We start from the raw sequence: 12,350 nt of genomic DNA on the forward strand, positions 1-12,350 counted from the left end.
ATGGGATTGGGCAGAGCAGATATTGGGAATGGTCCCTGCCTTTCCCCCTTTGCATTCTCCTCTGAAATCTCACTGCCTGCTCTCCCTGCTTCAATTCCAGACACCTGCAAATTGATTCAATCTGATTCAAACTTCAGCAATACCACCCCACTACCCTAATCTGCTTACTACATGCTCCTGAGTCTGGTCTGAGCATGTACATAGACATCCTGGGGACAGCAGCATCACAAGAACTCAGAGATCTCTATAGGATTGCTGTAGGAAGGCTTTCCAGAGGGCTTAAAGAGGGCTTAAAGTTTGGAAGAGTCATTATCAAGGAGTGTAGCAATAGGACAAAGTAATGCCTTCAGATTAAAAAAAGGTAGATTTAGATTAGATGTTACGGAGATATTCTCCACTCTGAAGGTGGTGAGACCCTGGTAAAGTCTGCTTAGAAAAGATGGGGTGACCCATCCTTGAAAGTGTCCAAGGTCAGGATGGATAGGCTTTGGGCAAACTGATCCATCAAAAAGCTGATCAACCCAAACCAGTCTGTGATTCTGCGATTCTAAGATGGGAACATTAGTTGTAATGGAGGTTTCAATAGCCCCGTTGCAGTCTTGTGGGGATCTCCTTCAGACTGGGGCTTAGTGTTGCCTTCAGCAGAGTCTCACTTAACAAATATTTGCTCCCTTGAAGACATCACCAAGCAGGAACAGAAGGTTCTATTCTGTCTATGTTTGAGGCAAGGAATAATTTTACTTCTATTTCTTCTACTGCTTTCCCCAGTATTTGCTGCAACTGCATGCCAAGTCCCCTCTTCCCAGCTACAGGCAGCTCAGGTCAGATGGGTGAAAAGGGAGCAATGCATCCCTCGGGAGCTGCTTGTTAGTCCACATCCCAGCCAACAGAAAGACTCACACTTACCTGTCCTTGAACCCACGCACGACCTTCTGGATGAGGATGACTTTGTCTGTGATGGCCTTGTCCCTCTCAATCTCCAGCAGCATGTCATGGTGATCCTGAAGGGGGAAACAACACAGTACTCGTGTCTGAAGATCTACAATCGCTTGAAATGTGGCAGCAAAGGTGATGCAAGGCCCTTCACAAGAGAAGAAGACCAAAACAAACTCTTTGGACATTTTAATTCCTGAGCATTTCTTACCTTCTCCTGGAAAAATCCTAACATAAATCCTAGTGATTCACTGCCCTAATTCCTAATTGAACCAGAGCAGCAAGAGGCTGAACATTCTGAACTTTGTGTGTCTGAAAGCACACAAATTATATTGCCCTTCCATGGTGAGCTCCATCTCAGTGCCATTAGCCACGGGAACAAGTCCCAGGAGCACTGGAAAGGTTTGGGAGCAAACCTCAGACTGCCTGGGTCACATCACTCCCTCCAGCTAAAGCTGCAGTTCTTCCATACCGTAAGGACAAAACAGCTTCATTACGTGGAATTTCCTTGCTCTGAAGCATTCAGATGCACCAATCTAAGCTTTCTTTTCATTCCTCCCACACTGAACTCCACTTTCTGTCCCAGTTGCGGCATGCTGAGCCCTGCCACACTGGGTGCAGTGGAGGCAAGTCCACATGCTTCCTGCTCTGCTTGACCTCACACTACCCCTCAGGGCCTCCCAATTTCTCTGTTTCCTGCCCTAACAGCTGCACGATCTTGATAACAGGCTCTGGAAAGAGTGACTAGTAGAAACAGCTTCTAGAGAAGGGATGGAGGTGAGGTGTGGGTGTTATTTAAATATAAGCCATCAGAATCTAGTGGCATCTGAGATTTTTGCTTGAGAGAAGGCTTTGCTTCCATTCTGGTTCCTGGTCAGCTCAACCTCATGTCCCAAGCATAATGCAGGAGTCTGTTTGTAAGGAGAATACAGTATAAATGGTCAGTGGTCAGTCTCATTCAGGGGGCTGCTGGGGAACCTGAAATGTTGGCTGTTAGCTGTACCAATGCAGAGAGGTAAACTGTAGGCATGCCTTGTGTTGTGCAAGGACATGCCAAAACCAAACTGAGCTTGTACTCTCAATCCCTCTTTCTGCAGGGCTTTGAATGGATACCTCTCCTACTGCTCTGCGGTTGGGTGAAGGTAGGATCCGAAATAAAGCATCTCAGCCCAGGAGGGAAAAAGCTGTGAGTTTAATGTGACTATTTCTGCGTCTGTACGAGTATGTGCATGCATCAGGGCTGGCAGCATGTCAGGACTTCCTCCTGCCTGACACTTCCTAAACCAGCCCTAAATATCCTGCCTTGGCTCAGTTTCTGCTTATTGCTGTGCCAGCCCAGAGACCGGATGTAAGGGTCACGTCTTGTGATGGGAAGGGTTGGTAGGAGGCCCCTTCACCAACAAGGATCCTGGATAGCAGGTTGATGCAGGGAGCCCAGTACCTTCAGGAATATCTTTGTCTTGCCAATCTGCCAGTCATCATCCTTTCCAAGCACTGCTTCAGCAATGCGCTGGCATGTCCCACGCAGGTCCCCCTAGTGGGAATGGAAATGTTGTTTATCAGGACCAGCTTCACCCTTCCTGAACAGTGCTGACCCTTTCTGGTCTAAACTCCAGTAGTTTTCTGCTAACTAACTTCTCCCCACATTTAAGGGGAGGGAGTGAGAATGGCTGAATAAGACCCCTTGGTGTTCAGCTCTCTGTCCCTGCCAGTCCTGTGACTACTTTTCTTTCACTTGATAATCCCAAAGCACTGCTGCCACATCTGGTGATCAAATGCTGCGCGATTGCTTTCGGAGAGGATGCACCTCCTATGAACACCTCCAGAGGGACCAATAAAGAACAATTATTGGCAATGGAAGAAGACACTCACCTGCTTGTATGCTGGCTTCACCCCAGGCATAAGCACCCGGTATCGGTCCACAAACTCCACAAATGTATAGCGGATGGGGTAGCCAGCCCGGCGGATCCGAATGGTCTCCATCATCCCTGAGTACCTCAGCTGACGGACGCACAGCTCCCGGTCAAACAGCTGAGGAGGTTACAGGACATGGTGGTTTGACTGGATATTAGGAAGTAATTATTCTTAGAAATTGGCACAGGCTGCCCATTGGAGTGGTGGAGTCACTGTCCCTGGAGGTGTTCGAGAACCATGGAAACGTGGCACTGAGGGACATGGTCAGTCAGTGGGCATGGTGCTAATAGGTTGGGTTTGGACTAGAGGTCTTTTCCAACCTAAATAATTTTATGATTGCACACCTTGGTGTGGCCATCAGATGGGAGCTGTGTAAGGCAACGAGGGCAGGCACCCACTCAAACCCTCCACGTGGTGGACCTGAGGCTATAGGAGTTGGCTATCATGGACTTTTCTTTAACTCCTCTATGCGAAGCAGCACATGCCCTACATTCGATGAAAAGGATGGAGAGATCGGGAGAACACAATGTGACAGTGAACAACACCTTGTAATGACCACTCATGGTCATTAAATGTCAAATAAAGGCAGACATGGTGTGGTGCTGGAACAGCATAAGAAGTTAGGGCAGTAAGCCCTGTTGTGTTCTCCTCTCCTCCTCTCTCCCTGCTTCATGAAGCTGTTGAGGGCTTGTTAAAAAAAAAAAAAGTTTCTTTTTTTTTTTTTCTTCTTCTTTTTTTTTTTTTTCTTCCCAAAAGTACATTTTAGAAAGGAAACAAAAGCTTTAAAATAACAGAAAGTAACAAACAGCCAGGACTTTCCAATGACCTTTCACTTCCCAGCATGCTGTTTCCTATCACTATCAACACACTTTCCTTCATTGCCTGGGACAGAAAATGAACTCCCAGAAAATGTTCTCTTTTGCAATGACCCTGCACAGCTCTGTGCTACATTATCTGGGAGATTTTTCCTTTGGATTACTAAACCATGCCAAAAATAAATAGAACAAAAACACACTTCTCACATCACTGCAGTCCTTGATGCAGGGTTAACTCATCCACTCATGACTTTAACAGTGAGATTAATTTCTCTTTGATTCTTTCAAGCTTATATCTCTTTTTTATGTCCCACCAAAAGTCTTGTAGTTAATGTGCTGAACACAATATTCTAGCTAGCTCTTATCACAGCTGGTTAAATACAATTTGCTACAAAGGATGCAGAATGCCTGACTGAATCCCAGATACCCAAATGCAAAAAAGCAGCTCAGAGTTGGGGCACCAGGAAAATTTGTTAACATCAATTTAGAACGTGCAGCTATTTCTCAGCACCACCCATGTTCTGAAGCAAGGTTTTGCTTTGGCCTCAGCTCAGTGATCTCAGTTTAGACATACTGTTACATATTAACCCAAAATACTCCTTTAATATGCCATTAACTGCCTTTTAATGTTCACCCAAAGAACAATAAACCGCCCAGAGAGCCACCAAACTCTTTCCCCTGTGCTGTGTTATGCTCACTAAACCATAAGGTACAAGCAAACACTGCTTGGATGTCCAAAATTTGGCGTTTTGTGCTTTTTTTTGGCACTCACTTGAGTTTTCTAACTAACTTTAGATAAAACTCTACCTCTATCTAGATAACCTCTCTCTAGATAAGCCACTGAAAGAAAAAAGCTGAAATTACTATTAGATAAAGCTCTTTATCCCCAAGAAGAATCACTATTAAGAGTGGTGAGTGTCTAAGAGGGATAGATGCAGGACTCAGCTCATCAGGGTGCTGAACCTGAGGCCATTCAGCATCACTGGGAAATCTACAGCCACACACATTCATTTATTCATTGAAGTTTATCCCAGAGCGCTCACTGCTTTGGAAGTAAACACAATAAAAGTGGCAGTTTTAACGGGCTGCCAATTGTTTTTAAGGTTCTGAGTAATTTTTAACCTTTTTTTTTTCTTAAGTTCTTTATGTTGATTGGTTTAAGAGCACTCTGAAGGATGGGAGGATTGCCTATTAATTGTTCATATGGATAAAATACCTAATGTTCTAATAATTCTCTCTGTCACAGTCTAACACCCCCAGCCCTGGGAATCATAGCTATATAATTGACCCTCAGAGGTCCCTTCCAACTCTAAGGATTCTATAGTTCTATGATTCTAATTCATAGAATCATTGAATCACAGAATATACCAAGTTGGAAGGGACCCATAAGGATCATCAAGTCCAAATCCTGGCTCCATGCAGTACCACCCAAAAATAAGAACAAAACTTTTATTTTTCCTTTGTGCTATTTACCATTTTTTCCCTCTGTGATTTTTAATTGTACACCTGCTACTTTTGCAAACAAACAAAGAATGCCAACCCCTCCAAAAAAAAAAAAAACAACAAAAAAAGAGATAACAGTTGGAAAGAATCTAGTGGGGTGAAAAAAAGTAAGATCCCACAAAGATTTTGTAGAAAACATGCACAGAAAGGGGGTCACTTGCCAGAAACATCAGACCCGGCAAGAGGACACGATGCAGGGCACTATGGCAAGAATGGAGGCTCTGACCCACTATGGAAATAAAAGGCATTTCCTATAGGATAAAGGGCTACAGGGTGAATTCCTCGAGGTCGTCCTTGGAAGGAAGGTGGGGGAAGCATCTCCCCTTCACATAAAGTTCTGGGGTGCTGCTGCACTGAGGGCACAGTGCCCAAATTCGCCTTAACAAATTCTGTGGACTTGTTTGCTTGCAGAAAAGGCTGTATTAGCCATTAGCTCCAGTGGATAATCCCATTAAAAAAAAAAAAAAAAAAAAAAGCAAGCAAGAGAGAAAAGCAGAACTTACCATGGGCTTCTTGTACTCATTGGGCTTGATGCAGCGGACAAAAAAGGGCTGGCAGACGCTGAGAGTCCTCATCAACAGCTCCAGGGACCGCTTGAACTGGCTGCTGAGAGTCGGCGAGCGCTTCCTCGTCTCTGCTCCCTGCAAAACCACAGCAGAGCAGGCTCAGGAAATGAAAGGATAACAGTGCCCTTCCCCTCCGGCCACGGTCCCACGAGACTCCTGCTGCAGCTGGAGGTGGGAGTGGAGGCCTCAGGGCTGAGATGGAGGGTGGAAGATGTGGGGAGAGGGCTTGGACATGGGGCACCTGAGTTTTTCTCTTTTGTATTGGATGGACAACCTGCAATTTGCTCCGTGTGCCTCATCCAAAGGTGGAATAGTGCTGGAATGCAATTTGTCCTGCTTAAGCCTCCCTGTCTGACTCACATTCCCAAGCATCTTGTGCAAAGCTATAAAAAAGATTGGTTTGTGAGAGCAAACAGTCCCTTTTAGGTCTTCAACAATTTCTCTATTGCAACCTGGGGCAATGCATTACCCAGGAGATGCTTGGGTTTCCCCATCCCGTACATCACGGAATGGCTTAGATTGGAAGGGACCTTAAAGATCATTTCCAACTCTCTGCCATGGGCTGGTCACCAACCACCAGGTCACCCTGCCCAGCACCCGATCCAACCCGGCCTTGAACGCCTTCAAGGATGGGTACAGTACAGTCATGTCAACCTTGCTATCACGTTCTTCTAGGATGATTTTGAGTATTTTGCTACTTTTTGCTTCATTGTTGAAATTAATAATCTCATCTAGAACTTTGGGCAAATGATTCTAAAGAAGAATGGAAAGTTTTCTCTTAATAGCCCTTCCTTTGTTGTGGGAGAACATTTCTCCAAACTAAATGAAGCCACTGGCTTTCTTTTTGCTACTACCATAGCATGTCAAACATCAGACACAGTGGTCTGGTGTCCAGGGAGCATTTGTAGGGCAGCAGGTGCTGCTGATGTGTTGGAGGAGGAAGAGGCAGGCCCCACATTACAACTCCAAAATAGGACACACTGTGACATGGCCTGTGATATGACCTGATGGCCAGGGAGTTCCCAAAGAGAGGATTCCAGCAGGATTTTCATGCACCTTTCCTCCAAACATCCTCTTCTTTGCAGGTGGCCAAGCCATGGTGTGGAGCCACAAAGTCTCCATCTGCACTGACCTCGCCCCTCTGTTTTGCAAGGTGGTAAGTTTTATTTTGACTTCTTTTTCTAAAATCCTTATGTGTGCTTCATCTTACAGCAGACAACATCCCCAACCCCCCAAAATGAGGCACTTCCAGAGCTCAGGTTGGACACAATAATAGGACAAACCCAATCAGCACAAACACAAAGTCATCATGGAATTCCAACAAGACAACGTGAGCAGAGAAAACCCAGCTCATGCACACACCAGAAAAACCTGCTTGTCCTGGCCAAGAGAGCTTGGGGGGCCACCAGTGATTTCTCCCAGCAAAATCCTCCACTGAAGGACAAATCATTAACAAACCTAAGGTAATTAATGGATGCAGCTGCTACCTGCAGAGCAGCATAAAGTTCGATGCTCACATTCCATCAGATTTTATGAGGAATAGGCTGTTTTAGCAAGAATCCTAGTTTGGATAATTTTGGTGGCTGCTTTCTTAGCACTTTGCTAATTCTGTGTAAGGGGTCACCTTCATGCAATATGAAATGACAGTCACAAGAAGCAGCAACAGATGCAGGAGCACAGCTGGCAGTTGGAAGCAGCTGCCCATTTGTCAGTTTTGCTGATTTGGGTTTAGCTGGGAGAGGTCATTTGTAAGCTGTGGTGCTAGGAAGGGTGCAAGATTTCATACAAAGGTCCCCTGTATATGGGGATGAAAGAGCAGTTTGCCTGCAGACAGCAGATTCTGCCTTGCTATGCCTTGCAGTTATTCCTTGCATGCATCCAGCTCTGGTGTAAGGCAGGGGTGTTATTTGCATCCCAAGAGCCTTTTGATGGGAATGGCAGGAGAGAAGGAACATTGGCCAGAACCTGGACAAAATTTGGCCAGAATTTGAATTCTTATTCAAATCATTAGAGAGCTCCAGGCTCCTCCTGTCAAGAAGGCATCATCCATTCACACGGGCCTGTGACATGAATGGATGGATGTCCTCTGCATCCCTGACATTTCACACTGACCCTTCCATGGTGGGCACTAACTGGGCTCTCAGCTATACAATGAAATCTCAGGCAAGTTTTTCATCAACGTCTTCCTCTACGGACAGAATGACAATGCTGAAGTCATTGTTCCTCCTGCCTCAACTAAACACCAGTGTGGGGACAATCACATCTCCTTTGTCATTTCAACAAAATGGCCAAAAAAGTAAGTGGAGCAGCCTGCCAACAATGTGATGCACTGAAAATACTCCACTGTGTTGTGGAGGAAGAACTTTTTTAGCTCAAAATAGACACAGTCCCAACAAACTGAAGGATAAAGGGCTGAATACATTCTACTTTTCTCCTGGCCAGATAGGTCCTAGCTTTCAAACTCCTACAGTAGCATCCTTGGGACAGACACTGTTTCTTGATCAGTGTCCATAGATGGCCTAGCTCAAGGAGGTTGAGATTTGTGTAATGGGGAAGGATAAGCAAGATTCACAGGTGCTGGATATTAAGAAGAAATTTTTCTCATAAAGAAGGAGTGGTGAGTCCTTGGAACAGGCTGCTCAGGAAGGTGGTGGAGTCACCATCCCTACAGGTGTTAAAGAACTGTGGACATGTGGCATTGAGGAACATGGTAAATGGGCATGGTGGGGATGGTTGGAGTTGAATTCAGTCATCTCAGAGGTCTTTTCCAACCTTAATGATACTATGGTTGCAGCCCTGAGCCATGCCAAAATGGCACGTGCTTTAGCCTTTTATTTTTGTCAAGTATGAGGACACTGATGCTCACTGTTTGCTGTGGGAAATGTCATTGGAGTCCCCTCTAGGTGACCACTGAAATTTGGGGCCACCTCATAGCAGGTTTTGAGGTAGCATATAGTGAAGAGATAGTGTGTGTCCTAAAGGGGCTGCAATCTGGAAAGTGCCTTGAGATGCAGAGCTGACATGAGATAAATAACAGTGCTGAGTATTACTCTTTTGAACTAAGGCTCCATTTTGTACAAGTTACTGTTGTAACTGTTGTTTTTCCCTTGCCTCAGTGCCTACCAAACATGATCAATTCTTTATTAGAAAATTTACAAAACACTAGGCTACATTATGAGAACTGTAATGACAACAAGACTCTCAGAAATCATCTGTGTTATTTTTCCCATTTCCCTGTATCTCTTTTTGTCTTCAGAGAAAAAGACTGACATGGGCATTTCTGATGGATTTGTCACAATTCTCTCCTGTGCTTTACTTCACCATATCTTAATTCAGGAATCATTTTTTCTTTTGGTGTGTGGCACTGCCACAGTCTTAGAATAGGGCTCAACAAGATGCTGCTACCCAAACACTTTTCAATCATGATACGGAGGGGAAGGAGTTCAGCTTTGGAATGAATGGCTTTGGTTCATTTTGGGTTAGGTCATCCTCATTGGAATTCCAAATACAAACATTCTGAAACAACATGGAGGTAAGAAGGGTTGAAATTCAGCCCATGCAAGGATCTGAATTTTGAAAGCCAGGTCCATCTCTAACATAATCCCTTGGCTATTAGAGGGCTGTCATAGAAATGTAGGCAGAGTCACAAAGCTGATGTCACAAAACCATTAGCACACAATACTCTATGGTCAAACATCTAGCACAAAAGGTTTGGGAAGCCATCAGAACCAGTCAGGAGTTGAGGTACAACAGAAAAGACCTAAAGCAGGTGCCAAAGACTGTTTGGATGAGCATGGAAAAGTTCAATATTAACTGCACCTTTGAGGAGTTGAATTTGAACTCTCACAAGGCATGAAATGACTCTGAAAATGACAGAAATTCCAAGCAATCCCATAATGCAATCCAAGAGTCTCTGTTTGTTCATGAACCATCAGCCTCCTGCCCCTAGTGTGCAAAACAGAGCCAGATTTGCTGTTGCATTGAGGTGTAATGTCCCACTGAAGCCAATGTTGGCAACATGATAAACAACAACCAAATCCCACAGGTGGTCAATCTGAAGTTAAATAAAATGATTCAAATATCAGGGGGGAAAAAAAAAAAAGGAAAAAAAAAAACAGCAACAAAACAAACAAACAGACAAACAAACAAAAATCCAAATCCAAAGCTTTGTCTCAGGCTGGTTCTGATTTTATCCAAACCAAACTCCCATTGTGATAAATCTCTTCTGAGTTGAATTTTACAAATAAATAATTCATACTTCTGTAAATAGTCGGCAAGCCTAAAAAAGCTCTTCGTCACATCAACACTTGAAATGGATCCTCTATAGAGAACACAGGGAGAGCAACAGACCAACAAGAAAAAAGCACAATCTTTGCCAAGGAGGGGTGAACATACAGCAGAGAAACTCATGTATTCAGTTTACCTTTGGCGTGGGTGTAGGCGACTGGCCAAAAGTGCTGGATGCATAGCCACAGAGAAACTACATGAAGCACAGGTAAAACAAACAAACAAACAACAAAAAGAACAGAGACAGAGAAGAGCAAACAGTGAAAAGAAGGAATAACCAAACTGGGAGCCTGACATCGTTACTCTTGGAGGTGTTGAAACATCCCATCAACTTAATGTGCTAATTCTTAGATTTTTGTAGATCCTCATCCTGGCTTTTCCCTTTTCTCTTAATGTTCACATCCTTGAACCTGAGGGAACCACTGCTGTCCAGCTCTTGCCTCTTAGAAATAACTCACTTGTTACCATTCAGTTTCAGTCTTTCCCAGTCCTCTGCCTTGCAAATCCCTGCTCTCCTCTGTCCTTCTATTTTTGATGGCATCAAAAAAAAATTCACAAGAATCCTAAAGATATTGCTCTCTTCTTCCCCAGATTCTAGTCATATAGATTCTACAGAAATTACCTTTTCACTGAGGGAAAAGCACCCAGATCTACTCTTTCTTTTTCCCTTCATCAATATTCTATCTTTGATTTCCACCCTTCTTGCTCTATCTGCAAGTGGAGCATGCAGGACCGTCAGACCATGATGGCTATGGGCCACGTTGATTCCTCAGAGGAACCATGTACAATTCCCACTGAATCTGTCATTTCACTTGACAGTGCTCAAAGCAATGTTTCAATTCAGTCAATGCAAGCAGACAGACCAGCTCCACAATGGGCATCCACGAAAAAAGCTCAGCCCTGTGAGCAAACCAGCAATAACTGGTTTCCCTCACACAGGATTTGGTCATTCACAAGATTAGGTCATTTAGGGATCAGTTACTACAAATTCAAACATATGCTTTACGTTGGTTTCGAAACTTTCTTCACCAGTGGCTCCTTCAACATTCCGGCACATAAAGAACACATTTGAAAGTTGGAATGCCACAAACCAGATATATGGATTTGCTTTTCCCCAAATCCTATGAGCTCACTGAGAAGTTCTTGAGGACAAAAGCCTAATTTAGCTCTCACCAGAGTGGCCACTGGTCTTTTCTTTGGTGGAAATATTCTTAGATTTGATTGACCTGGCCAGACTTCCTCAGGAAGAAAGTCCTCCTGATGCTCAAGAAACAATTGCAGACCTCCAAGCAGAGTCTTCTCCCAGCTCATTGCTGCATGCCCTCCTATAACGTGTGCTTATCTACGTACGCTTTCTTTTAGGAGATGTTTTTGAAGAAAGGGGCTGCAAAGATGGTTGAATTCTTGTGAGAGACAATGACAAAGTCATCTCATCTCCTACATCATCCTTCTTTTCCATGCAGATTTTGTTTGCATGGTGTTTAGAGAATTCATACTCTCTCAGTTCATGCTAATATGGTGCATGATTAGACAACCTATGACAGAACTTTTACTCCCTTTTCAATTCCATATCAGACTACAAATCCCTCATTCAGAGAAGAAAAACAGAGATAATTAAACATCATGGCAGAGGGACCACCATTCAGGACAGATTCTGAGAGTGTTTAATGACAATGTGCTCTGATGGTTTAAAATGTCTTAGTTCTCAAATTTTAGACAATACCCTAGCAGGCATCTCAGTTTGGCTTGCCACACAGCAACTCGGTAGGTGTCCCCATGACTAAGTCTGCATAATTGCATAAACCTGAGAGCTCCCTCTTATCAATTCCCCAGAGCAAACGTCATGTCTGTTCCGCCAAAAACAAGCAAGAAATCATTTCCAAGGTGAGCTGCATATCTTGCACTGAAAACAAAAAGCGTTGAGGAATAAGCAATAAAAAGCAAAGAGGGTAACATCACTGATGCTAAGGGTGTTAGCATCTAGTTCAGCAGGAGCATCCACTTCTGGGGACAGTGTCACACCAATTGGTAGCTTGAGTGGGGTTGATAAACCTTATCTCATTCCTAATAAAGTCAAAGTGATATCAATTATTCACTGCAGAAGGAGCAAAGCTGAGTGGCCGTGTTTTGAATAAGCCTTGCAAAAGAACCTGTAGCCTATTTTAAAAAAATTATTTGGAATCTAAACATTAATTGTCCTTCAGAGCCCATCATATTCAGCACTTAAATCTGTTTGGCACTCCTGAAAGTCCCTAAGTCCCTTGTACCATTAGTGGCATTGACTGATGTTTGGAAATAGGACATCAACACCTGAAAAATGTGGTTACTTTGG

At 43.9% G+C, this 12,350-nt stretch overlaps 1 protein-coding gene across 1 annotated transcript in view; it reads right to left on the bottom strand.

Moving 5' to 3' along the window:
- Positions 1–12,350, bottom strand: part of MYO7A (myosin VIIA) — a 97,389-nt gene that overhangs the window by 28,914 nt on the left and 56,125 nt on the right. The window contains exons 16-19 of the mRNA XM_019612314.3: positions 5,669–5,806; positions 2,806–2,964; positions 2,375–2,467; positions 907–1,001 (exon numbers count right to left, since the gene is read on the bottom strand). Of these exons, the coding sequence (XP_019467859.2) occupies positions 907–1,001; positions 2,375–2,467; positions 2,806–2,964; positions 5,669–5,806 (485 nt within the window). The remainder of the gene's footprint in view (positions 1–906; positions 1,002–2,374; positions 2,468–2,805; positions 2,965–5,668; positions 5,807–12,350) is intronic.

Source organism: Meleagris gallopavo, chromosome 1, assembly GCF_905368555.1.
Source record: "Meleagris gallopavo chromosome 1, MGAL_WU_HG_1.1, whole genome shotgun sequence".
Taxonomy (NCBI): domain Eukaryota; kingdom Metazoa; phylum Chordata; class Aves; order Galliformes; family Phasianidae; genus Meleagris; species Meleagris gallopavo.